General features: G+C 44.5%; 9 protein-coding genes across 9 annotated transcripts; 4 read left to right on the forward strand and 5 right to left on the reverse strand.

Annotated features, from left to right (window-relative positions):
- Positions 1-86: 86 nt before the first annotated feature.
- On the reverse strand, positions 87-1,455 carry LOC132262142 (zinc finger protein 623-like). The gene is made up of 3 exons (XM_059761291.1): positions 725-1,455; positions 369-665; positions 87-306 (listed from the first exon to the last, which is right to left on the reverse strand). The coding sequence occupies exons 1-3, from the start codon at positions 1,385-1,387 to the stop codon at positions 250-252; spliced, it is 1,017 nt and encodes a 338-aa protein (XP_059617274.1). The 5' UTR covers positions 1,388-1,455; the 3' UTR covers positions 87-249.
- Positions 1,456-1,778: 323 nt separating this feature from the next.
- On the forward strand, positions 1,779-3,419 carry LOC132261752 (NECAP-like protein CG9132). Its single transcript, XM_059760701.1, has 5 exons — positions 1,779-1,994; positions 2,155-2,360; positions 2,418-2,608; positions 2,672-2,868; positions 2,931-3,419. Exons 1-5 carry the CDS (start codon positions 1,909-1,911, stop codon positions 2,989-2,991), a joined length of 741 nt encoding a protein of 246 aa, XP_059616684.1. The 5' UTR covers positions 1,779-1,908; the 3' UTR covers positions 2,992-3,419.
- Positions 3,420-3,671: 252 nt separating this feature from the next.
- Positions 3,672-8,957, forward strand: LOC132262810 (probable ATP-dependent RNA helicase spindle-E). The gene is made up of 6 exons (XM_059762241.1): positions 3,672-3,893; positions 4,394-7,375; positions 7,435-7,554; positions 7,631-8,301; positions 8,367-8,594; positions 8,659-8,957. Exons 1-6 carry the CDS (start codon positions 3,714-3,716, stop codon positions 8,801-8,803), a joined length of 4,326 nt encoding a protein of 1,441 aa, XP_059618224.1. The 5' UTR covers positions 3,672-3,713; the 3' UTR covers positions 8,804-8,957.
- Positions 8,958-11,975: 3,018 nt separating this feature from the next.
- Positions 11,976-19,914, forward strand: LOC132262811 (C-1-tetrahydrofolate synthase, cytoplasmic). The gene is made up of 9 exons (XM_059762242.1): positions 11,976-12,311; positions 13,970-14,180; positions 14,639-14,763; positions 14,820-15,054; positions 15,188-15,299; positions 16,961-17,186; positions 17,253-17,391; positions 17,859-19,328; positions 19,570-19,914. Exons 1-9 carry the CDS (start codon positions 12,268-12,270, stop codon positions 19,810-19,812), a joined length of 2,805 nt encoding a protein of 934 aa, XP_059618225.1. The 5' UTR covers positions 11,976-12,267; the 3' UTR covers positions 19,813-19,914.
- On the reverse strand, positions 19,905-21,026 carry LOC132262813 (probable methyltransferase-like protein 15 homolog). The gene has a single exon (XM_059762244.1). It carries the CDS (start codon positions 21,024-21,026, stop codon positions 19,947-19,949), a length of 1,080 nt encoding a protein of 359 aa, XP_059618227.1. The 3' UTR covers positions 19,905-19,946.
- A 5-nt stretch (positions 21,027-21,031) lies between these two features.
- On the reverse strand, positions 21,032-21,497 carry LOC132262817 (ubiquinol-cytochrome-c reductase complex assembly factor 2). Its single transcript, XM_059762247.1, has 2 exons — positions 21,326-21,497; positions 21,032-21,266 (listed from the first exon to the last, which is right to left on the reverse strand). Exons 1-2 carry the CDS (start codon positions 21,394-21,396, stop codon positions 21,032-21,034), a joined length of 306 nt encoding a protein of 101 aa, XP_059618230.1. The 5' UTR covers positions 21,397-21,497.
- A 71-nt stretch (positions 21,498-21,568) lies between these two features.
- LOC132262812 (DEAD-box helicase Dbp80) lies at positions 21,569-23,346 on the forward strand. The gene is made up of 4 exons (XM_059762243.1): positions 21,569-21,748; positions 21,845-21,939; positions 22,001-22,774; positions 22,838-23,346. The coding sequence occupies exons 1-4, from the start codon at positions 21,692-21,694 to the stop codon at positions 23,337-23,339; spliced, it is 1,428 nt and encodes a 475-aa protein (XP_059618226.1). The 5' UTR covers positions 21,569-21,691; the 3' UTR covers positions 23,340-23,346.
- Positions 23,347-23,368: 22 nt separating this feature from the next.
- On the reverse strand, positions 23,369-23,879 carry LOC132262816 (transmembrane protein 203). The gene has a single exon (XM_059762246.1). It carries the CDS (start codon positions 23,877-23,879, stop codon positions 23,454-23,456), a length of 426 nt encoding a protein of 141 aa, XP_059618229.1. The 3' UTR covers positions 23,369-23,453.
- A 14-nt stretch (positions 23,880-23,893) lies between these two features.
- On the reverse strand, positions 23,894-24,408 carry LOC132262815 (ribonuclease P protein subunit p20). The gene is made up of 2 exons (XM_059762245.1): positions 24,266-24,408; positions 23,894-24,211 (listed from the first exon to the last, which is right to left on the reverse strand). The coding sequence occupies exons 1-2, from the start codon at positions 24,386-24,388 to the stop codon at positions 23,894-23,896; spliced, it is 441 nt and encodes a 146-aa protein (XP_059618228.1). The 5' UTR covers positions 24,389-24,408.
- Between the last annotated feature and the right edge of the window lie 19 nt (positions 24,409-24,427).

Raw genomic sequence — 24,427 nt, forward strand, 5'->3', positions numbered from 1 at the left:
TTTTTTTTTTATTTTCGTTGATGCGTGAGAAACATTTCTTCAAACCTGGAAAATTGTTGCATGGAAAATCATAAACCGATTACAAATTGCCTTTAAAATTCACCTCTGAATTTATTTTCACCACCTCCCGGCAGCGCCCCTTAGCGGACAAATTCAAATATAAGGCCCGCGCTTTCCTTTTAGATTTACAATTAGATAAAACAGTAAATTTAATAATGAAGTAATAAATCTACAGTCTCTCAGCTTGGATTACTTGTTCCTGCTTCTCTCAGGTGATGAGTTTTTGGTTGATATGGGTGTAAGGTTCTGCGGAAGAGAGGAGAATCAGTCAAAGTGAAATTGCGGGATGTTGGCGGGTAAATTCTCACCACTTGGACTGCTGGCATGAAATGACGATACTTGTCGGGAACTTTCCCTTTTGATGTTAGCTTGATCGTGGGCGGAATCTGGATGCTGTGCATATCCGCGTCCTGATCCACCTTGCCCACTCTTCGTAGTCTCTCTTCCTCAGAGCGCACAGTGATGTCATCTTTCGTGTGATGAAGATTGTGGACTTCATAGGCATTCTTGGTGTGAAAGATTGCATCGCAGAGTTTGCACTTAATGATACCTTCGCTCGGGAACTTTGTCCTCTCTGTCTCACTGTGGTGGTTTTCCAGGTGTTTCTGCAAAAATACAAGTGAGAATTAGAGGCTTTCTACAGGTAAGAGTGCGGTGAAAATACCCTCAAGTTGTGCTTCATCGCATACTCGGAGCCACAGAGGTGGCAATAGTACAGCGAACACCATTCGCCACTGTTGATGAGCCGGATCTTCTTCGAGGGTGGCGGCACAATGGTGGTGGGAATAGAGGCGAAGTGGGTGTTCCGCTCGTGGGACATCTTTGCGGCCATCGAAATGAATTTGGCTTCGCAGATTTTGCATTGGAACATAGGTGCTGGCGTGCTCTCCACCTGCCCATTACTCTTGTCGCACGAGAGCTGGTGCTGAATCAGCGAGATCCGCAGCGGAAATAGCTTGCCACAGAACTCACAATAGTACGTCGTCTTGGCATCCGGATGCTTGCGATGCTTGTGCTGAATGGCCCTCGAGATGTCCGCGAATTTGTCCGTGCACCACTCGCACTGAATCATAGTCGTCCTGGCCGCCGGATTTATCCTCTTCTTCTCCATCTTTAGCTTACTCTTGGGCAATCCTCGAAAATCAATCTCGTTGTTGCCGTGCTTCAGGAAGTGCTTCAAGAGATCATTGTGAACATCGAACTTCCAGTTGCAAATCGAACAAGTGTATTCTGTCTTCAACGGCAATTGCTTGGATCCAGACGCTTCCACTCCTTCTGATTTGGATTCTCGCTTCGCTGCGCTGCAACTTTTCCTGCGTTTTTCCATTTTCCTGACCAAAAAAACGGGAAAATGAAGGAAAACAAGAAAACGGTAAATATTTGCCAATAAGAAAGTGTGTTTTGACATCTGCTGACAAAGCATCCCGGCTGTAAATGCTCCTATTCAGCACGCAGGACGAGAAAGGAATAAATCGAACTGAAAATCGAATAACATTTTGTGAATAAAAATTCGTCAAGAGCTGGAATATATAACAATCAAATTTATCTTCATCCTCTCGTTCCAAAAACAATTTCCATTCGACGTTTTTTTTCTCTTTTCTTTGTGAATTTACTAGTAAGTCAAGTTCAAGCGATAAATTTTCCATTCGGTTCATCTTTCGTATTCTGCACGCGTTGGCTTTCGAACAGGCATCGCGTAAGAGGTTCGCTTGTTGGGTTCCTCGGTTTTGACGTGTGTCACGGAGTTTTTTGTGGTGGTTTTTGGGAGGTTGATTTTTCACTGAAGACTACGCGGAAGTTTCCCACTAATTGACTGCGTGCGTGAAATCGTGAAGTGTGTGCACAACGATGGAAACGTACGAGAGTGTGTTGCTGGTGAAGCCTGAGGTGTTTGTGTATAAAATACCGCCGCGCACCTCCAACAGAGGATACAGGTGATGTGCGAGTGCCATTGTCTTTGGGCAGACTCACAGCCTCCCGCAATTGGCCCATAAATCCCTTATCTTGCTGCACTGGCCCGCCACTTCCTGCGGAGGGGTGATAAAGTGCCAGATACTCACTTTCTCTCTCGCCTCGCTTTGTTTGCGCGTTCAGGGCCGCTGACTGGAATCTGCAAGAGCCCACTTGGACGGGGCGTATGCGCCTGGTGTCCAAGGGCACGGCTGTGTCCATGAAGCTGGAGGACAAGACGTCTGGGGCGCTGTTCGCCAACTGCCCAATCGAAACATATCCGGGAGTCGCTGTGGAGGCCGTCACGGACAGTTCCCGCTACTTTGTCATCCGCATCCAAGACGACAACGGTAAGGCCAAGGGTGTCACGCTGAATGGAGATGAACCTTGTCTCCCTGCTTTTGTAGGACGATCTGCCTTCATTGGTCTGGGCTTTGGCGATCGTTCGGACTCATTTGATCTCAACGTGGCACTTCAGGATCATTTCAAATGGGTGAAGAACCAGGAGCAGATCGAGAAAGAGAAGGAGGCGCCGCGGCAAGAGCTGGATTTGGGTTTCAAGGAGGGAGAAACTATCAAGATCAACATGAAGATCACTGTGAGTGTGCGCTTTGGGCGATTAACTGGATGAATTTGCTAATTAATCATTTAACTCCTGCAGAAGAAGGACGGAAGTGAGTCGTCATCGAGGACTGGGAAGAGCAAGGGCACCAGCGGAGTGGGAATCCTTCCGCCACCGCCGTCAGGAGTGGCCAATAAAATAGCCCCGCCGCCAGGACAGCAGAAAGCCAGTCCGGCAGCCTCACCTTCGCATCGTCCCACTGGTCAGACCGAGTGGGGCGACTTCACTTCCGCTGGGTGAGTGCCCAAACAATCCTTGATGGTTTCCCGCCCTCCTGACTAACTTTCTTCCCTTCCAGAAACCAGCAGGCGCCGCAACAGCCCCAGCAATCGACGAATTCCAACTGGGTGCAGTTCTAAAGTGAGACAACAAAGGAGCGGACCTTGGATTCTCGGCAATCATCTCAAAGAGTGGTTGAATTGCGCTTTAGGTTCCCGAGAAAATTCACCTAATTTCTCTCGATATAGTTTATTTACGTGGTAAGGACTAAATACCCGCAAATTACTTCTAGGTTATAAGTTCTCTGGGTCGAATTGAGACGAGAAGTTGAGAATATTTTTCCATATATATTTTTTGGCATTTATTTTGGATCTTTTTTGTATAATTGACGCGTTGCATTGTATAAAGAAATAGAAACTATCGTTATTATGGTATTAATCTTGCTATAGAGGAAAATATTTGCTTCAAGTAATGCTAAAAAAGAAACATTTATCACAAGAAGAAAAGTCGTGTGAAAATTCAAACAATAGCGAAAAAAGAGTAGAGAAAATGTACTTATTTTTGAAAAGAGGAAAGATAAAAGACAGACAAAGATATGGAAAATATGTTGCATATTGACGTTATAACATTGGATAGTACGTGTGAAGATGTATTATTTAGATGAGGAATGAAAATAAATCTGAGGAAAACATTCCAAAATGCGCGCCATTGCAATTGTCAGCGTCGGCAGTGCTGCCACCTTGTGCTGAATTCACTTTCGCTGGAGTTCTCGCGACGGAGCGTCGAACGTCGAATAGTTCACAAAAAAGCGTCGTGGTGATTAGTGTGTGCAACCAAAACAGATCACAATACGAAGTTCAACATGGATTTGATGGACTTTTTCAATCCTAGCAAAAAGACAGTGCGAAGGCCCATCATTGCTGGTGGGCGAGTGAATACACATATTGAGAAAGAAGAGGAAAGTCGCCCCACGCCGGAGGATAATTACAGCTACGCTGAAAAGCATCAGGAACATGAGATGCGTCTAATGCGACATGTCAAAGTGAGTATCGATCACAGCTACTGTAATTCTTCGGGACATACATGGCAATCAACTATTTCTCATGCTTGTATACACTATATTTGGGATGATTTTATTCTATCCTTAATTCTATCATTCCATTACGTCATGACATGTAACTTTCGAGACTTCCTTTCGAGTGAGAAGAATATCAATTTTCCGCTGAGTACGGATAAATTCTATCGAAGAAATATAGCTCTTATTTCGCTTATCTCACAATTTCTTATATTAGATTTTTGAGAGTATCCCGAAAGATTAAATTATTTAATTAGGAATTGCAACACTAAAAGCGCGATCCAGACTAAATAAAACACACAAATCAGTTCTCACAGGTAGAAATTATTCACATAATACTGCATGGTTTATGTGGTAAATACTAGAATCCCAATCGACTTGAGCGTCTTTGGTCTGAGCCGGTGTTTTGTTTTGCTTATCAAGCACATTCCTGGAAACTAACTGATTTCTTTATGGCTCTCTTGTAGGATGAAGAAACGTTCATGAATTGCGATGGCGATGATGATGCTGAGGATGGCGTCCAGTCAGAAGATGAATCAATGGCTGGGGCCGAAGGAGGCGCCTTTGGTGGACGACAAAATGACGATTTGTACCAAAGATATAATTTTGAAACAAAGATCACCCCGCGTCTCCCGATCGCAAAGCACCGCACTGAGATAATGAAGACACTGGAGCAGAATGACGTGGTCGTGATTGAGGGGGCGACGGGATGCGGAAAGACTACGCAAGTGCCGCAATACATTATGGAAGATGCCTTTGCGAAGAAGAAGTACTTCAACATTGTCGTGACGCAGCCAAGGCGTCTGGCGGCTCTGAGTGTGGCCAAGAGAGTTGCTCAGGAGCGCCAGTGGGAGTTGGGTGAAGTGGTGGGCTATCAGATTGGGAGGAAGCGCGAGTGTAGCGAGGACACGAGGATCAATTACTGCACAACTGGTGTACTGCTGGAGAAAGTGGTGAAGTCGCAATCTCTGGCCGAATATACGCACATAATACTGGATGAGGTGCACGAGAGGGACATCAACATGGACTTCCTTTTGATTGTCCTGCGAAAGTTCTTCTATCGTAGCGCCAGCAACGTGAAGATCATCATGATGTCGGCGACAATCAAGTCGGAGAAGTTTGCGAGTTACTTCACTGTGGACAAGTCAATTCCGGTGATTGATCTCCATCAGGCATCACCCTATGTGGTCAGGGAGTACTACATTGATGATATCAAGAAGCTCGGCTTTGAGGGCGATATCGTGTCGGACACTCCAGATATATCACCCCAAATGTACACACTGGCTGCTAAGCTGGTTCTCGCGTGTGATAAGATTGAAAAAAGGGAGGCGCAAGAGGCTCAGGAGGATGAAAACTCTCCCGCAAAATCAGACACGAGCAGAAGTATTCTCATGTTCTTGCCGGGAATTAACGAAATTAACCAAATGCATATGGAGTTGGAGAAGTTCTCCATACAAAATCAGGGGCTGAAGTGTGAAATCATTCCGCTGCACTCATCCTTGACACATGAGGAGCAGCAGAGGGCGTTCAAGAACTATCCTAACAGTACACGCAAAGTCATCTTGTCCACCAACATTGCCGAGAGTTCAATCACAGTGCCGGATGTGAAGTATGTGATTGATTTCTGCCTGACGAAGAGCCTGCGTGTGGACAGCGCCACGAACTTCTCCACGCTGCAACTCGAGTGGGCGTCTCTGGACAATTGTCGTCAGCGATCAGGACGAGCGGGAAGAGTGATGGACGGAAGGGTGTATCGAATGGTGACGAAGAGTTTCTACAGAAACCAACTTCCGAAGCATATTACACCGGAGATGCAGCGCCAATCGCTGGAAATAGTTGTGCTGAAATCTAAGCTGATCGAAATGGGACCTCCGGAGACTGTCTTAGCGCTGGCGATGGATCCTCCGTTCAAGGCCAATGTGCACAATGCAATTCTGGTTCTGAAGGAGCTTGGAGCGCTCCTAGACACTGTGGATGGGGAGTTTAAGGTCAATGATGGCGATATGACATATTTGGGAAAAGTTATGGCCAACTTGCCGGTGGATATTCGCGTGTCTCGACTGATAATGCTGAGTTATGCATTCAGTGTGCTTGAAGATGCGATCATCATTGGAGCGGCAATAAGTGTTCAGGGTGTTTTCTCAGAGAGCTACAAGGAGCAAATGAAGACGTACTCTTCTAAGTTGGCATGGGCAAATGGCACTGGAAGCGACCTAATCGCTCTGCTGAATGTGTACAAAGTGTACACGGAGAGGATCAGGCAGAATCAGCGGCGATATGAGGATATATGGGCAAAGCGATCCGGTGTGCAGATCAGGATGCTCCGCGAGGTGGTTGAATTGGTGCAAGAGTTGACCTACAGGTTGTCATTCTTTAACATTCAGCCTATTCCTGTTCCATTTGGCGTGATTATGAATGACTACGAGCGATGCATCATCCTTAAGGTGGCCTTTGCCGGGGCCTTTTATCCCAACTATGCAGTTTATGGCAACATGGATGGCGACAGAGAGAGAGAAACCTTCCGACTCACCAATGGACGTGATCCCAGGAACACAGTGATAATGTCTGGGCTGCCCAGCAAACATGTTGGTCAGCTGTACAGGAAGACCATCAGGGATATATTCTCTTCATTTGTGGAGCACTCAACAAAGATCGAGGTGAATTTTGATCACTCAGAGCGAGTTTATATCTCATTCTACCCCAGTCGCAGTATTGTGGACTCCCAGCTGGCCTCCTCAGTGCTCGATCACAACATGGACAGCGATGTGTCCGGAAATGTGCTCCTGGAGGTGTACAAAGCGATAAAGTTTGGCCAGATAAGACGTGCCCACAAGATAAATGTCTTGAATGCGGGCAATGCCGAACAGTATGCGGTCAAGCACGGCGCAGGAGAGCTGATCGTCGGGGATTTTCACTGGAAGAAGAATGAGGAGATGCGTCGTGAATACGTGGTGTATCCCAGGAAGAACAACATCTCTGGCACCATCACTCATATCGTGCATCTGCACAAGTTCTATGTGATACCTATTGAGCAGGTGTCCTACGAGGAGCACATTCGCACACTTCTCAACACCAAGGCGAATCTCCAGCCTATACTGAGGGACAACATGAAAGTGGGCATGATGGTTGCCGCTATGCGCAAGTTTGATGAGTCTGGATACTTCTGTCGCGGTCGCATTCTTGCCAATGATGAAACCACTCAGCATCTGACGATCTTTTTCATTGACTTCGGGAATACAGACAATGTTCTCCTTACTGGCATTCGTGGGATCAGGCCGGGCATTTATATCAATGAATGCCCACTTGAGCAACTGCCGCCACGCACTCTGGAGTGTAGACTGGCTTGCATTGCCCCCACAGCAATCAGTTCAGTGCGTGGTCGATGGACTCTGGAAACTGTGAAGAAGTTCAGCAGCAAGATCAGGATACCTTCTCAAGTGACGATGGATGTAAGACTGTGACTAATTCTTTATGCAAAAACTCTTCAAATAATGATGATCTCTTCTAGGTTTATGCATTTCTGGACGGAGTGGCTTATGTGACTCTCATGTACAATCAAGAGAACATGAATGAATGGGCGGTTGTGAAGAAACTGGCGCAGTATTCTGATGAGAACTACATGGCCAAGGTGAGTTCATTGTCCAATACTGATGTATTGGTTATTAAATTAATATCAATGAATTAAATGTACATTTGTTTTATAGTTTGATCATGATCGCCGAATGACGTGTGAGAAATTGAAGCACGAATACATTTTGGATGACGTTCAGATTGAATTTATGGTGAAGCCTGAGGAAGTGGAGATTGCCGCACCGCCAGAGAACATTTGTGACAAGGAATTGTCACTCAGGGGCCCAACAAGTCCTCTGGCGGCACTTCTGTTCTCCCTGACGAAGACTGCTAGCAAAAAGATGTGCAAAATCGAGAGAAACTCCGTGAACTGTGTGCTGCTGGATAGTGACTTCCAGGACTACCATCAGAAAATGGTGGTTGCGACTCACTTGAATAATACAACGAGTGGCAATTTGTGTATGTACAACACAACGCTTATGCCCAACATTCCAGGGATTTTGCCTCTGATGGCGTTGATATTTTGCCCGAAGGCTGAATTCTTTCGCAATGCGGACAATTCACGCTTCATCTCGATATTGACTGGTTTGGGAACGCTGCCAGGATCAAAGGTTCCAATGTTCGAGGAGCACGACTTGCAAATTCCATTGGATGTGAAGATTGATCATGATGACATTGAGTGCATCAATCAATTGAGGTATTCAATGAGTAGTCTTCTTCTGCTCCGCACTGGCCAGGATGTGCCTCAATTGGACAATAACGTACGCTACCAATTGCTGCATAAAATCAAAGAATTGATTCTCAGGTGAGTCTTCAATTGTATGGCTCTATTCATGGGGCTTCAATTAATCGCTGTTCTTTATTTCGTAGTATTGTGACGCGCCCTCGCCCGCTATGCGAGAAGAAATACCCACTAAAGCCGTATGTATGGAATCAGTGTGATGTGAAGCTGACAGAATTGCTGGAAGTGAAAGATCTGCACAATGGGAAGTCTATCTTTCCATTCTTGACATCGCTTAAATTGGATCCCGTGGCAGATAAGCAGCTGAAGGATCGCCTGAGGAAAGCTTGCTCGGAGTTGTACGATTGTGCAACAAAGTGAGTATAATTATGGCAAGATTGTCATCAAAGCATTTTCTTAAAGTACTGTATTGGCTTTCAGAAATCTCGTTGTCAAAGGAGTGCAGTGCGTTCTGTGCGATACTTACCTCCATGACACCTCTCAGCTGCGTCTGCACTTCTTAACGAAGCTCCATCAAGATCGCGAAAGGGAGATTGATTTCGTGCCACAAAAGTCTGAAATTTAAGTCCTTTTTACTTGTTTCTCTTTATATTTGTTTTTCTTTTCGTTACATTTTTCAATAATGAAGTTTATTTTCTATTACGATCAGCCATGAAGGCAGAATTTAATACGTTACCAATAAATATGATGAAATATGAAAAATAAATTGGACACTTTACTGAGAAGTCAGAAGTATTTATTAAAGATAGATCTAATAATAGATTGGAGTCGCACGTTTTTCATATGCTCACCGAAGAGATCGTACACACTATCGGGACACAGAGTGCAGTGATTGGAGAATGCGTGGCCCTAAGTGTATCTTCACGTAATTAACTTAAATTAATTTGACAATATTAATGTGACAATTTGATTAATGGCGAGTGTAGACTTTATGTGCAGACAAACATTTTCATTATAACTGTTGTCAGTCATGTAAGACTAAATGGAACTGCGACTTGTCACACAACACAAATTTATGTATTCCCAGAAGTTGGACTCTGACAAAAGATGGTTTTTTCCTCTGAACATCCTCTCTAACGAGGACCTTACAAATGCGTGAACGTCAAAATAGTTGCAGAAAGTACACAAAGTCGCATAGCTTGTGGTTCTTTTCATATTTTCACATATGACTAAAAGTATATTTAGATTGTCTTGCCACAATGTGATAATTCACGTAAATTAGACGTACGATGATTTATCAAAATTTTCACTCGCAATAAGTGTGAAGGTGAGATAAAATGTATTTTAATAGTTCTTGAAAGAGGGGGAGAAAAATTACAGTGAAACATTGTGACATTCAACCAAATTGTGCGATGCTATTTCCTCTTCAACTTACCTTGATAGCATGCGAAATGTGCGGACAGGGAAATTCAGCAATCAATTTGAAATATTATTAAATGTTTTACTATCCAGGTCATAATTGGTTGAGAGTGTTCATGGTTTGGGAAATTTATGCAGTTTTATTGGCCTCTACGAAAATAACACAACCTTTGCCTCCATTCGAGTTGCCGATGGACAACAGCGGAAGTTGAATATTTCAGGAATTTGTGGTGTTTTTAGATCTTAAAATACTGAAAAGTTCACACTCAGACTTATGGAGTGAGAACAGAGAAAACACACGATGAGAAAGGATTCAAATTTAAAACTTCTTGTTCAAGTAAGAATGAGATAATCCTTTAAAAGTATGTGTTCGTAAGTGTCTAAACTTTGGGCCTAAAAAATAACTTTCAACTAACAAGTGCTGATGAAGAGTTAAAATTTATCAGTATAATTAGACAGAAGATTTGCAAACTCATTGCAGCCCAAAATTTTGCCTTTTAACCTTCGGTTATCGCGAAAAAGTAGCTGAGTTTCCACGAATTTGAAAGTCATACTTTCACATTCAAGATTTATGGCTTCGCACGAGTCAGAGATTCAATTTTAGCCTTGATTATAGCATTACAAACAGAATAATAATAACAAGATTGGCGAGATTATCTGTTCTAATTCGACCAATTATTGAGTTCAACTGATCTGATCCTTGACGTCATTGTTCCTTTTTGTGAAATGACAAACAAGCGTTGATAAGAGCAAATACAGCAATCACAGTGAAATTCAAGAGATTCAAAATAAATCGCTATCTCTAAAGATGTGTTACGAAACAGAAGATAATTAATTTTTTACGATTTTCAAGCTTAGGCAATGCCCTGGCAAATTGATCTATAAATTAAGTGCTTTCAAGTCCAACATATAGAGAGACGTTTATTGAGTATAAACGCATGATTTAGAGCTATATATTTCTCATTAAATTCATCCTGAGATTAAGGATGCTTCACCACTTCTCTGGCCACAGGAAGACCTCAAAATAATCCAGGCGTTTCAGTGTCAATTGTAAATCAACAGATTCGCGCGTGCAAAAGCCTTGACGATATAAGCATATAATTGTAATTCGGGGATGGGGAAAATGATTGAGTGGATTTTATGCTGAAGCCAACGTGTCACGGTCTGACTTATGATTAGAGGAGGACTTTAATGACTCTTCCATGGTTTTCAACGGCGTCTGTGAGTGGTGTTCGTGCAACATTAACATGCTCTACGACAGCAACCCGTTGACGGATCCTTGTGATCACTGACGATGTCACACCTGGTTGCAAATCATGTCAAGAGGGACATTTTTAGTGTCGTGTAAACGTGAGTGTTTCTCCGTGTCGCCGAACAAACGCTGACTTCCTGGCTGACTTTCGATCTATAGACAAAACGTGCGAAAGGTTTATCGTTCGTTAGTTAAATTTAGTTGAAGCTGAGGTGGACGCACAATTGAGGAGGAGGAAGTTTTATTGGGCCTTTTTATATTCTTTTATTTTGGTCACACACAACATAATTCTTATGATAGTTGAAATCACTTCGGTTTGAATTGATGGCACACCTTTGCGTTCTGCCAAGAAACAAGGGCGCAGACGCTGAGGATTTGAGGAGGGGAAATTCAGAGTAGCGAATTTAGCGCAGGGTTATTCAGAAAGTGTGCTATCTATGCATGCGAATGCAGAAAGTATCATAGGGATCAGGAAAAAAATTCATACATATGTTATCAGATGTTTGGCAACTCTTTCCAGCTGCCTACTAAACGTAATCCATAAGTATTAATTGTCCCAATTACACATACGCAAAAATTATGCTCTCTTCACTCACTTCCTTTTTCATTGTTACTCTTGTTGTAATACTCTTGATTTCACATAATTATCATGTGATATCTTACAATCTTTATTCTTAAGAGCTCAAGGATTTAAAATTAGAAGATGGTGCGATTTTACCCTTGGAGAAACTTGTATTCCTATAATCAGTGTGTAAAAATTACGAGTGCAAATCAATGAAAATCGGCCTTATATAACGCGCATATGCATTATACCGAATCATGACATGCATACAATATTCATTCAGAGTATTTTGGGGAGGAATGTCAAAGTAAAATGCCGCTTTTCTGATTGTTACTGTGTCTTTTGAGGATAGCGTGGAGTAATTTATGGACGAGGAGGAGGAAATTCTGGGCGAGAGGTGTGGAAAGACGAAGTGTTGCGCCGAGCCAGTCGGATGGATGGGTGGATAGGAGGAGCCCGTAGGGAGGACAAGTAGAGCGATGGTGGTCATCGCTGGTGATCTCCGCTGAGAGATTAGTCTCTGACCCGATGTCCCGAGATCGGGGTGAAACGCGAAAATCAAGCATGAATGTCAAGTGACATCAGCGCGTTTAGTATATGGTTTTTGATTAACAGCGACATATTAGATTTTTCCTCCAACATCGATCGTGTGTTATCGGACGGGGGGCTTCATCGCACTTTCATGCCCCCTCGCAGTGGCGATCGGACTAATTGTAGAGGCAGTAAGAGCGAATTTTAGCCAGGCACGAGTAAAGTTCTCAGCACCAGGATTAGTGGGCATTTCGAAGTTGTGGTGAGAGCATCGAGAAAGTCGTGAAAGTGTGAACACAAGGATTAACGGGCGGACGTCATCATTATGGGCACAGAGGCGAAGATTTTGTCAGGAACGCAGGTTTCCAAGTGAGTGCTTCTTTTTTCCATTGCCGAAGAGAGATAACTAATAATTCTTTGGCAGAGAAGATCGGTCATTTTAAATTACCCATTAGACAATGCTTGCGGGAATTTATCAGTGACGGCTGCAATTAATTGTGTGTGATCCTGGGCGTTGTCTATAGTAGGGCAGATCCTTCATTGTCATCTCCATCAAGTGCGGCTAATTAAATGCATCTCTCCACAACACAGCAAATTTCCCTACAATTGATGATCATTTTGTCAGAGAAATTTATGACACGTCGCGTGTCTTCCTTATGGTTCATGTACTCAATTTAATTTTATGAAAATTCTCCACTTTGGTGTGCATTTGTATGCCATTAAGGCACCGTGAATGTCTTCATAGAGTGGCAGTAAAGGCAGTGTTTAGTGATTTAATTAGATATTGAGGGGGTCGAAGAGACGACGAAAAATCACTTTAATTGAGATTTATGTTGAAAAATTTATAGTGATAAATTCTGCAGCGAACATGTACAAATTCAACATATTTTCAAATGTACATCTCTCTCGTTTCTCAGATGTGAGCAATTTTTGTCAAATAACTCTCAATGAAATCTCCAGAAATAAAGTCACACAAGCACATTTTTATCAAACGTACTGCTTTGCACATTTTCACACTCTTCACAGTTCACGTGAAATATTAATGGTTTGCGTATAAAAATATAATTCGGGTTGAGTTTTTGCCTGTGACGATATTGAAAAGAATTGCAAAGTGGTTTAACTGTGTGATAAATAGAGGTTACTTAATTGTGTTGAATTTCTCACATAATTTCCGCATTTTCCTTTAATCTCCTCATCCTCAATATACAAAAAAAAACATTTTTAGGAACATAAATCATTGGTCTTACAACAAAGTTGATCTCTTCATATCCCATGAAATTCTTGGCGAAAACCATAAGAAGTGTGCCAATTTGGTAATCAAAACCTAGTTTTTGCATGAAATTTTGCATAAATTGCCAAGAAATGGCGCTTTGCAAGGTGGCGACACACCTATTATGAGTTATCTACCCTAAAGAGAGTTCAATTGACTCTAGCAATGGGTGTGAAAATAAGTTGATGAAATCCTCAAAAACCGTTGTATAACGTCGCTAAAATACGCGATCACCACGTGTCGAGGATCTCGAGTCAACAAGCGCTCGAGATTATTGCATCTGAGGAGATAAATTAATGTCATAGGTCATCACTTTCGTCTCATGCTTATTTGCTTAACCGACGTTTCTTGCATAACACAATATTTGAGTAGATAGAAATTTACAGCCTCATCCCGTGGGCACTGTTTTGTCACAGTAGGAATTTTCACAGTGAAATTTACGGCGCTCTATTGAAGAGAGTGCTTCGCACCCACAACACACGGCCAGTAGAATTATGAGAATAGCACGGACATTGCTGAGATTCTCCAAGGATCTCGCTGACCATTTGGAAAGGTATTCCGAGGGTGGGCGGACAGCACGACATTCGCGAATGAGGAAGAAGATTGCGTATTAACAGATCCCCAACTGGGTGGGCGTTGAGAGTTAATTTTGGTTTTAATCGCCTCAAAATTGGAGAGATCATAAATTGATTTGTGGGTCTCCTTCATGGCCAACGACACATTAACAGTTGTTGGGTCTCTTTCGCTCTCTCCTCAGAGAAATACGGGATGTGCTGCGCGAGAAAGTGAGCCAATTCACGAAGAAGCTGCCCGCCTTCAAGCCTCGTCTCGCCATCGTTCAGGTGGGCTGTCGTGAGGATTCCAATGTCTACATCCGCATGAAGCTGAAGGCCGCTTCTGAGATTGGAATAGATGCCCAGCATGTGCAGTATCCGGAGACAATCACCGAGCGAGAGCTCCTGAGGAATGTGAGTTTCATCCGTTTCGTCACTTCTTAATTCACTTTTAGCATGCCATTCAACACGAGCAAGTGGCGTTCAAGAGACTTTCAATGAAACACAGTTTTGTCTAGACGGTCTAACTTTATCACAGCAGCGGACTAAAATCGAATTTAACGTCATTTTTTATAAGATTATCAATCCCAGTAGCATTGGGAATGTGCTGTAATCCACTGAAAATTGTTTGATGGCATAAAGGTTATCTATCACAAGTGGTTCCTCTTTGGCATTTTCCCGAACACTTGCAAATTATGATCTTTATAGCATTTTATGATACTAAACGCATTTCTCTTTCAAGACAAGATATATTTGCTTTCTCAATGATTTTGCCACAAATTGATATTCACACAGCAAATCAGACGATTCTGGGAGACTTTACATTCTATTTGGGTGCTGTAAATCTAATAATTTTCTGATCGATTTAACAGCTGCAACGGTTGAATAATGACCCAACGATTCATGGAATCATCGTGCAGATGCCTCTCGACTGTGTCAATGAGATCGACTCTCATCTCATTACGGACTCCGTGTCGCCCAGCAAGGATGTCGATGGGTGAGTATGACTGTGATTAGGCAATCTCCACAGGAGCTGATGATGTCCGTTTGCAGGCTCAACACTATCAACGAGGGACGCGTGTGTGTGGGCGAGATGACGGGATTTCTGCCCTGCACGCCCAATGGGTGCATTGAGCTGATCAAGAGGACAGGTGTCCAGATCGCCGGCGCAAACGCGGTCGTCCTGGGGCGCAGCAAAATTGTTGGCACGCCCGTGTCTGAGTTGCTGAAGTGGAATCACGCCACCGTCACCGTGTGCCACTCCAAAACCCTTAATTTGAGCGAACAGGCAAGTTTCACGAGCCTTCACGCATCAGCAGAACAGGAATGTCTCGCTATGATGCAGTTTAATTTGTTGCATATCCAATTAGAATCTCGAAAGGGCTTCTAAGAGAGTGAGTAAAAAATATATCAAATTACAGACCAGGAACGCTGATATCCTCGTTGTGGCCATTGGAAAGCCTGAATTCGTGCGCGGAGACTGGATTAAGCCTGGAGCTGTTGTGATTGACTGCGGAATCAATGCTATTCAGGGTGAGTCGACTCATCTTCTCTCTAGCCATTAAATATACTCATCTCTTCTCATTCTATTTCTATATCTGATTGTGTCTCTTCCGAGATTCCCCTGAACACTCTTTCACTTTCATTCAGATGAGGTAGATGACGATGCACAAAGTGAGTTGATGCGGAGGATTTTTCTCTTATCTGCCCCCCGTTGTTGCTCTTGGCACTCATCCAGCTTCTTTGGAGTAGCATATTTACAGCACTCTGTTGGTTTTTCTTCCTTATCACGAACTAACGAGTTATTTATTGTGTTGATTCTCCACTAAATTCAAGCGCAGCTTATCGTGTTTCCCAACTACCCAAATAGATACTCAAACAGACTAATAAAGCGGATTAGGCTGATCTAACACAGATTCAAACACCCAAAAAGTCGACAGATGCGTGGCGAAATCAAATTGATAATACTAATTTCACGATGAATTTATTTCAACAACTCAAAGTGCGATGCAGCCTCACTTTCAGCGCATTTTCATGTTTATAATTCTTCGCCTAATTGCCGTCACTTAATTGCCGTCAATATAATTGGTGAATGAATGATTTTTCACAGTGATTGAAATCATCCTGTCTAGTCGGGATGAAAATTGCACAGTTCTCGCGTGGCCAGCATTTATTTTTGGACTCAGTGACAAAATGGCAAAAATGTTTATTTTGACAAAAATTACTGAAATACCATCTTGATAGATTTTCATTGGCATTATTAATGGTTATTCTGTTCAACTAGAGAAACACTAATAGGAAGCACCAATAGAACAATTTATCTTATAGCATGTCGCGTTTTTTTGCCACACTATCAAAATCGGGAGATTTTTATAGAAAGATTAATTGTTTGGGGTTAAAAACAGAAGTCCTCGTGTAGCGACTTTCCTCAATAAACATCACGGTTTACGCGAAATGCTGGTAGTTTTGAATCTTAGACACCTGTTATAACTTTGCACGCTACTCTGCAAGTTTTATGTTCATCAGTTTCTCATTTAGAAGAGGAAGTGAATATCGAAAGAACAGAAGGCGGGATTTGAAATGATATTTAGAAACAGCCTAAAAATGCCCCACCCATTAATATTAAAAATTATTTTTTTTAAATGTGCATATTTTGGTGACAAGTAAGAAGAAAGGAAGAAAGTGAGCATCTTTTCCAAATCGGATTAGAATTGTTGCTGATTTGTACTAATTTTAAGGAATTGTGCGTTTTTTTGATAGGCATGAAGTAAATTTCGATTATAAACATTTTTTTCCGTGTGGAAATTTGACCAAGGCTGACAGCATAATTAGTCAAAAATAAACTTTGAACATTGTGCACTTCAAAGCACAACCCTTAGTCAATTTGCTATGTCTAGACAAGAGCCAAGAGCCCTGAAAGCACTTGTTGAAATATACATTTTTTTGGACACCAGCACTGCTTATCAGTCGAAGCTGGCGAAACGATTGAAGCTTGCTTCGGTGATCTCTTTCCCTCTTCAATTAAATCCCGTTCAATTGCTGTGAGACCTCCAGCTTCTAGCATGATTGCCATCTGATCATTCAATTGATATTCTGTCTGAGAGCGACTGAAGACAAGTGCAGCATCGAGACGCTGAGCAAAAGTGAGTCTGTGTCAAAGGTCAGCACTAACTGGCGCCCCACTTTCGCCACAGATCCGACCAAGATCTCAGGGCAGCGCCTGGTGGGGGACGTGTGCTACGAAGAGGCCCGGCAAGTGGCCTCTTACATCACTCCAGTGCCTGGTGGGGTGGGACCCATGACTGTGGCGATGCTCATGCAGAACACTGTTCAGTCTGCCGAGAACGCGTACAAGAAGCTGTTGAAAATGTCGTGGGATCTCCAAGTGTTGCCGCTGAATCTCCAGAAGCCCGTGCCCAGGTACGAAGTGTGAATCTCAGTTCGCTTCTCTGCTCTTATCTCTCTGATTGCGGTCTATTTGAACAGCGATATCGAGATTGCGAGATCGCAGGTACCCAAAGATGTGTCTCTTCTGGCCGCTGAAGTTGGAATTATTCCTGAAGAGCTGTCCTTGTATGGAACGAAGAAGGCCAAAGTGTCCCTAAGCGTCCTCGATCGTCTCAAGGTGAGTATCAAGTAGACATCGCTTGGACTCTTCCAAGAAAGTGAAATTAAAATCAGTGCCATGCAAAGAAGCGAGAAATTGTCAGGAAAAATAATGAGTTAATTAAAGTATGGAATTTGCATATAAGCAAAGATAAAACAGACCTTTCCTGTCTCAAATGACTCGCCTCTAGAAAACACGTCTTTGTCCATCACAAAAAAAGCGGTTTGAGTGAGATCTGATCTTAAAACTCGTTGTAAAGTGAAACGATAAGAAGTTTTGTGCGCAATACAGAAGATATCACAACATTATGTGCAAAAATGAATTCACATTCCCTAAATTCTCATGGTTTTCAGTGAAATTTGGATTAGAATTTTTCATATGTTCAACTTAGTGTTTAGGCCAAATTTTTTTTGAATAACTCAGGATTATTTGGGATTTTAGGGCTTCATTTAGTACTCATCCTGATATTCTCTTTTCCACAACAGAGCACTGTCGATGGAAAGTACATCGTTGTCGCGGGAATCACTCCCACGCCTCTGGGAGAGGGGAAGAGCACCACTCTCGTGGGCCTGGCTCAGGCTCTTACGGCGCACAAGAAGAAGAAGGCGTTCGCCTGTCTGAGACAGCCTTCGCAGGGCCCCACGTTTGGCATCAAGGGCGGTGCAGCCGGCGGCGGTTACTCCCAGGTCATCCCCATGGAGGACTTCAATCTGCATCTCACTGGAGACATCCATGCAATCACGGCGGCCAATAATCTACTGGCTGCCCAGCTGGACGCCAGGATCTTCCACGAGGCCACACAGACGGATGCTGCATTGTACGAGCGCCTTGTGCCAAAGGTGAAGGGCGAGAGGAAGTTCTCCAAGATCCAGCGCAGACGTTTGGATCGCCTGGGCATCACGAAGACCGATCCCGACACTCTTACGTCTGAGGAAGTGGCCAAGTTCGTGCGCTTGGACATTGATCCCACGAAAGTCGTGTGGACTCGCGTGGTGGACATCAACGATCGCTACTTGAGGAGGATCACCATCGGTCAGGCGAACACTGAGAAGGGCTTCACGCGTGAGACCAGCTTCTCAATCTCCGTGGCCAGCGAGCTGATGGCCATCCTGGCACTCACTACTGGCCTGGAGGACATGAAGGAGCGCATCGCGAAGATTGTCGTGGCTTTCGACAAGTCCGGCAATCCCGTCACTGCTGATGATTTAGGCATGACTGGTGCGATGATGGTGCTGCTGAAGGACACACTGGAGCCTACGCTGATGCAGACTCTCGAGGGCACTCCTGTCTTCGTGCACGCCGGCCCCTTTGCCAACATTGCTCACGGATGCAACTCCATTATTGCCGACAACATCGCTCTGAAGTTGGTGGGTCGCGAGGGTTACGTGGTCACGGAGGCAGGCTTTGGCTCGGACATTGGCATGGAAAAGTTCTTCAACATCAAGTGCCGCACGTCTAAGAAAGTGCCCAACGCCATTGTGCTCGTGGCCACTGTGCGAGCGCTCAAGATGCACGGCGGTGGACCTCCAGTGTCCGCTGGAAGCTCCAAGAAGGAGTATATGGAGGAGAACCTGGAGCTGCTGAAGAAGGGCCTTCCGAATCTCCTGAAGCACATCAGCAACGGCTGCAAGTACGGCATTCCGGTGCTTGTGAGCATAAACGCACACGCTTACGACACAGCGGCTGAACATAACATGATCCGAGAGGCTGCCCTCAAGCAAGGCGCTTTGGCTGCTGTGGTGTCTAAGCACTGGAGCGAGGGCGGCGCCGGAGCAGCACTCCTGGCGGACGCTGTCATCAAGGCTTGTAACAACAAATCTAAGTTCAAATTTCTCTACAATCTGGACATGTCAATCGAAGAAAAGATTATCCACATCGCCAAAGAAATGTATGGAGCCGGAAAGGTAGACTTCAACACTCGCGTCCACGAAATGATGAGATTGCTAACCGAGAAGGTGAGTGTCTAAAGCGCCGAGAGCTCTAAATTACAGCTGGGCGAAGCCCGCTATTAAAATTATTTAATAAATATATAAAATATAAATATTAGCGGGCTGTTAAGCCCACTTAGATTTATATTAGATTTAGATTGTGAAGTTCTAATTTCATCTTGAGTGGAGGAACAACACATTGTGTGCAGTGAAATTTAACTTAATTTTGCTTGTTAATATTGCAATGGACTTTTTTTTTTCTTTTTAGGGATACAAAAATCTCCCAATTTGTATGGCCAAAACGCAACTGTCTCTGTCCGGAAATCCCGAGCTCAAAGGCGCGCCTACTGACTTCAAACTGCCCGTCACAGATCTCTACTTGTCCGCCGGAGCTGGATTCATTGTGGCAATCGCTGGAGACATTAGCAAGATGCCCGGCCTGCCGACCAGACCCTGCGTCTACGACATTGACCTCAACACGGAGACCGGCGAAATCGAGGGACTCTTCTGAGCACTTCCCTCGTTTTTTTGTAGTTTTATAGGAATACCAACGCTGCGGAGTGCCTGGGTGTTTTTAACGCAATAAAGTTACCCCAGATAGAGGGAAGCGTAACTAATTGTATTGTCTAGCGAATGATACACTTACTAATCCAGACGGATGGCTGCACGAAGTTTGGCTGAGCGCGATCGGGGATTCTGCTCGATCTCTTCTGGACGGGGCGTGAGGACGTGTTTATGCAGGGATAGCCAACCGGTGTCTGTGAGAGTTTCCAAGGAGTCCTGATCGTAAATCAGCGTGTGACTGACATACTTCAGCGGCAGAGGATTAGCCATATTCTCCGTGACGTTTCCCATGATGTGCCGCTTCACAATTTTGTCCTCCAAGGAGTGGAAAGTGATGGTGACCACTCGACCCCCCACCTTCACGAACCTCTGTGCCAGAATCATGCCGTAATTGATCTCATTCAGCTCGTTGTTCACGAAAATACGCAATGCTTGGAATACTTTCGTGGCCAGACTCGTGGGTCTATGCAACAGGTCCAGGCGAAAATCCTCCTCGCAGCAGGCACTGACGAGATCCACAAGTTCCTTGGTTGTCTCGATCCTCTTCACGCCATATCTGGCCTGCACAATGGCTCTAGCAATTTTTCGTGCATTCTTCTCTTCACCATAGACCTTGAATATCCTATACAGGTCAAGTTCTCCCGCTCTTGCCAACACATCAGCAGCTGTGGGCATTTCCGGGAACCTCTTTCCATCCATTCTCATATCCAGAGGCGCATTTCTCACCACAGAGAAACCTCTTTCGGCCACCTCAAACTGCATTGATGAGCAGCCAAAGTCGAAAAGTATCCCATCAATTGAGTTTTGTTCTACTGCAGCCTCTTGGAGTAGTTGTGGCAGTTCAGAGAAACGTCCCAGGAGTGGAACAATCTGATCTGGAAACTCTTTTTGCAATTCTTTGGCATATTCATGAGCTACAGGATCTCTGTCCAGTGCCAGAAGTCTGATATTCGGGGCAGAGTTCAGGATCTGTCTGGAATGACCTCCAGCGCCAAATGTCATGTCCAGGATAGTTTGATTTTCACTTGGCTTAAGATTCTCAAGCACCTCCTTCACCATGACAGGCTTGTGAGGCACACAAGTCTGAATATTTTCACTAATTTGGGTTTGCAAAAGCCTTCTTGCAGTCACTAGCGATGGAATTAGATATTTTCTTAGCATCCTGACTACTTAGTGTTCATATATTCAAGGAATTCCGAGGAGAGGACTTGATTACACTGCTCTCCGGTCAGTCCAGTGGCTGTTGTCTTGAAATTCCTCGCGTAACTCTTTCCGTGGACGCTCTTCTCAATCCGCGAAAGGGCGTCTAGTTCTTTAGTGAACTTTTCCGCGTTGAAATTCGTCTCCTGCTCTCTGACTAATAAATTCTTTAGTTGGTCTCGGAGATCCTCAGCCAAATCCCTGCCAGAATGAGGTTATGGTCAATCGGAAGAGAACAATTATTCCTAAGGATTTCTCACCTCCCAGCTTTTGATTTGTCAACAGGCCACTTCTCCAGAATCTTGAGGAATCGCCTGTAGTTGGCTGACATTCTTTTCGCAGCGACAATGCTTCTTTTCCGCGAAAAACCGAGAGAAAGAAAACATCAACACATTTTTCACTTGGAGGTGTGAGCCGACTAAATCTGACTGAAGTTTTTAGTCATAGAAATTTGTTCTAATTTAACACACACACACACACAAGCGCTACTGTTATAAAAGCCTCTTTTCGGTGTAGTGTAATTTGGTCGGCTTGCGAGATTGCGGAAAGTTGCATTTGCCGAGGAAAAATTGTATACAATATTGAAAGTAGTGATCAGTAGCAATAGCAAACGATATTACGAGATCATGTCCACGGAGACGGCTGCGATTTCCACCTCGGAACCCAGAGATCTAACGAGTCTGGTGAGAAATCAACAAGAGTTGTTATCTCTAACCCCACTTTTTGCACAAGGTCATAAAATGCAGGGCGCAAAAATACGCGTTTATCCCGTTTTCTAGGTGAATAATCTTGAAGTGACGAATGCCACCGATGGCGAAGAGGCACAACCGGAAGCAACACCACTTCCGACTGACGAACAGGGTGATGCAGCGTCGTGAGTTTTCCCTCCGCTGCGTGTCGTTTCCACCTGTCAATACTCGTGCTTTGTTTTGCAGGCCCGCCGACACGAGCATCTTGAGAAAGATCATCCGGAAGGGACTTGTGGAGTCAAAGCAAGACCTAGAGATCCAGCGCAAGGATCCTTCGTCGCCACTGTTTTCAGTGAAGTCATTCGATGCACTGAGACTGAAGCCGGAACTGCTGAAAGGCGTGTACGCGATGGGCTTCAATGCGCCGTCCAAGATTCAGGAGACAGCTGTGCCCACACTCCTAGCAGATCCACCGCAGAATCTCATCGCACAGAGTCAGTCAGGCACAGGCAAGACGGCCGCCTTCGTTCTGGCGATGCTCAGTCGTGTGGACACGAGCGTCAGTCATCCTCAAGTGCTTTGCCTGTCGCCGACTTATGAACTGGCCATCCAGACTGGCGAAGTGGCGGCCAAAATGGCCCAGTTCTGTCCTGACATTCAGCTGCAATTCGCTGTCCGTGGGGAAGAAATTGCCCGAGGCCAGAAGCTCTCGTGCCACATAATTATCGGCACGCCAGGAAAGATTCTTGATTGGGGCGTGAAATTCCGGGCATTTGACTTGAAGAAAATTCGGGTGTTTGTGCTGGACGAGGCGGATGTGATGATTGCGACTCAAGGACATCAGGATCAGTGTATTCGGATTCACAAACACCTGGCCAAGGATTGCCAGATGATGTTCTTCTCAGCCACATATGAGCGGGATGTGATGGAGTTTGCTGAATACATCGTCGAGAATCCAATGACAATTCGACTGAAGCGAGAACAGGAGTCCCTGGACAACATCAAGCAGTATTACGTGAGGTGAGTCTGTTCGATACTTTTGGGAGTAGTCAGGAATGACGGTGGATTTTTTTTCATTATCAGATGTCGCAATCAGGAAGAGAAGTACCAGGCCATCCAGAATATATATGGTGTCATCACAGTGGGTCAGGCGATAATCTTTTGCCACACTAGAAAGACTGCAGCTTGGCTGGCGGCCAAGATGTCCAAAGATGGTCATTCTGTAGCTGTGCTTTCGGGAGATTTGACGGTGGAGCAGCGTCTCGCCGTGCTGGATCGTTTCAGGAGCAGCATGGAGAAGGTGCTAATCACGACGAATGTGTTGTCTCGAGGAATTGATGTAGAGCAGGTGACGATTGTGGTGAACTTCGACATGCCGATGGACCAATCTGGAAATGCTGACTGTGAAACGTATCTTCATCGCATTGGACGGACAGGAAGGTTCGGCAAGAATGGCATCGCCATCAATTTAGTGGATTCTGAGCGAAGCATGACCATCTGTAAGACGATCCAGGGTCACTTCAGCAAGACAATCCACCTCCTGGACGCGGAGAATGTGGATGAGATTGAAAAGATCGGCTCCTAAAGCTTCATGATTTAACTTCCTCTTTTTACTTTAGACTATCCATTTTTGTTACTTACGTGGCGATAATATGAAATACAAATTCTCAAATTAAAAATTTATGGAGTCATGGGGTGTCTAGCTGGAGTTTGGCAGCTGGCAGGCGCGCACGGCGATCAGCTGCAGGAGAATGAAGATAGGTGAGAAGACTTCGCTGAATTCCAGACCAATTTGGCCGGACAACTTCAAGCACAGTAAGTATTTGAATACAGCCGTAAGAACGATGTAGTTGGCACTCCAGAGGAGTCGATGGAAGGCTCGCCGCTTTATCTGGTCACTCTCCAAGTACATTCGGATGCACACAATGAGGCAGAAGTAGGCATTGCACGCGTCCCCGCAGAATAGTGGCGAGAAAATTACAAACCAATCCAGATATTCAGCAGTCAAGTAGCTAGAAACGCGCAACGAGAGCAGTATCGTGAACACCAGGAGTGCAAGGAGATTCGTAAAAATCTCAAACTCTGTGAGGCCCAACCACTTGACCAGTTCTGATAGTTTAAACATCCTCGTCCGGAAGTTTAGAACGACACTCGCCCCTTTGCGATTGATTTCAGTGCCGTCACGAGCTGCGATGGTTCCACCTTCCGGAACACACGAATGTGGATAGAGGAGTTCTTTCGTTGTCTCACGTCAAAGTCCTCATCCTCAGTGAGAGGCAAGATATCATCCACGAGCTCCACAGTCCCTGTGTTAGCCTCCACACCGTACAACTCTGGATTGTTGGCCTGGATTTGCAATGCCAAGCTGATAGTCCGTGGAATGGCGTTCCCAATGCCGTGCAGGAAGATCTCAGGATGTTCCAGACGGAGGAGTTTCTCGCACTGTCTGAGTTTCCCCTGAAAAAAACTCTCAATGACACCCGGAATAACCTGAAAATCTTTCAGAAATACCGTGAAATTCGACTTCCTCGTCACGTAGACGTCCGTCTTCCGCTGATACGGCTTGCTGGGGAGACGCTTCCTAATCTCGTGAGCTGGAAAACTTCCTTTTTCCGTCGGATTCTCAACTTCCATCACACCTCGCACTATTTGTAAACAAAGAGGAAAATGCCA

The sequence above is a fragment of the Phlebotomus argentipes genome, unplaced genomic scaffold (assembly GCF_947086385.1).
Source record: "Phlebotomus argentipes unplaced genomic scaffold, Phlebotomus argentipes genome assembly contig_15, whole genome shotgun sequence".
In the NCBI taxonomy this organism is placed as follows: Eukaryota; Metazoa; Arthropoda; class Insecta; order Diptera; family Psychodidae; genus Phlebotomus; species Phlebotomus argentipes.

What these genes read in the sequence shown, in the direction of transcription:
- LOC132262142 (XM_059761291.1), bottom strand. Translation starts at nt 1,387, where the DNA reads ATGGAAAAACGCAGGAAAAGTTGCAGCGCAGCGAAGCGAGAATCCAAA. An exon ending in CGATGAAGCACAACTTGAGG is followed by an intron (nt 666 to 724) that starts GTATTTTCACCG and finishes GTATTTTTGCAG; the next exon opens with AAACACCTGGAAAACCACCA. An exon ending in TCATGCCAGCAGTCCAAGTG is followed by an intron (nt 307 to 368) that starts GTGAGAATTTAC and finishes TCTCTTCCGCAG; the next exon opens with AACCTTACACCCATATCAAC.
- LOC132262817 (XM_059762247.1), bottom strand. Translation starts at nt 21,396, where the DNA reads ATGTCAGCCAACTACAGGCGATTCCTCAAGATTCTGGAGAAGTGGCCT. An exon ending in GACAAATCAAAAGCTGGGAG is followed by an intron (nt 21,267 to 21,325) that starts GTGAGAAATCCT and finishes TCATTCTGGCAG; the next exon opens with GGATTTGGCTGAGGATCTCC.
- LOC132261752 (XM_059760701.1), top strand. Translation starts at nt 1,909, where the DNA reads ATGGAAACGTACGAGAGTGTGTTGCTGGTGAAGCCTGAGGTGTTTGTG. An exon ending in CCGCATCCAAGACGACAACG is followed by an intron (nt 2,361 to 2,417) that starts GTAAGGCCAAGG and finishes CTGCTTTTGTAG; the next exon opens with GACGATCTGCCTTCATTGGT. An exon ending in GGCGACTTCACTTCCGCTGG is followed by an intron (nt 2,869 to 2,930) that starts GTGAGTGCCCAA and finishes CTTCCCTTCCAG; the next exon opens with AAACCAGCAGGCGCCGCAAC.
- LOC132262812 (XM_059762243.1), top strand. Translation starts at nt 21,692, where the DNA reads ATGTCCACGGAGACGGCTGCGATTTCCACCTCGGAACCCAGAGATCTA. An exon ending in CCAGAGATCTAACGAGTCTG is followed by an intron (nt 21,749 to 21,844) that starts GTGAGAAATCAA and finishes CCCGTTTTCTAG; the next exon opens with GTGAATAATCTTGAAGTGAC. An exon ending in ATCAAGCAGTATTACGTGAG is followed by an intron (nt 22,775 to 22,837) that starts GTGAGTCTGTTC and finishes TTTCATTATCAG; the next exon opens with ATGTCGCAATCAGGAAGAGA.
- LOC132262810 (XM_059762241.1), top strand. Translation starts at nt 3,714, where the DNA reads ATGGATTTGATGGACTTTTTCAATCCTAGCAAAAAGACAGTGCGAAGG. An exon ending in GTCTAATGCGACATGTCAAA is followed by an intron (nt 3,894 to 4,393) that starts GTGAGTATCGAT and finishes GCTCTCTTGTAG; the next exon opens with GATGAAGAAACGTTCATGAA. An exon ending in ATCAAAGAATTGATTCTCAG is followed by an intron (nt 8,302 to 8,366) that starts GTGAGTCTTCAA and finishes TTTATTTCGTAG; the next exon opens with TATTGTGACGCGCCCTCGCC.
- LOC132262815 (XM_059762245.1), bottom strand. Translation starts at nt 24,388, where the DNA reads ATGGAAGTTGAGAATCCGACGGAAAAAGGAAGTTTTCCAGCTCACGAG. An exon ending in CGAGGAAGTCGAATTTCACG is followed by an intron (nt 24,212 to 24,265) that starts GTATTTCTGAAA and finishes AGTTTTTTTCAG; the next exon opens with GGGAAACTCAGACAGTGCGA.
- LOC132262811 (XM_059762242.1), top strand. Translation starts at nt 12,268, where the DNA reads ATGGGCACAGAGGCGAAGATTTTGTCAGGAACGCAGGTTTCCAA. An exon ending in CGGAATCAATGCTATTCAGG is followed by an intron (nt 15,300 to 16,960) that starts GTGAGTCGACTC and finishes CTTTCGCCACAG; the next exon opens with ATCCGACCAAGATCTCAGGG. An exon ending in CTCCAGAAGCCCGTGCCCAG is followed by an intron (nt 17,187 to 17,252) that starts GTACGAAGTGTG and finishes CTATTTGAACAG; the next exon opens with CGATATCGAGATTGCGAGAT.
- LOC132262816 (XM_059762246.1), bottom strand. Translation starts at nt 23,879, where the DNA reads ATGTTTAAACTATCAGAACTGGTCAAGTGGTTGGGCCTCACAGAGTTT.
- LOC132262813 (XM_059762244.1), bottom strand. Translation starts at nt 21,026, where the DNA reads ATGCTAAGAAAATATCTAATTCCATCGCTAGTGACTGCAAGAAGGCTT.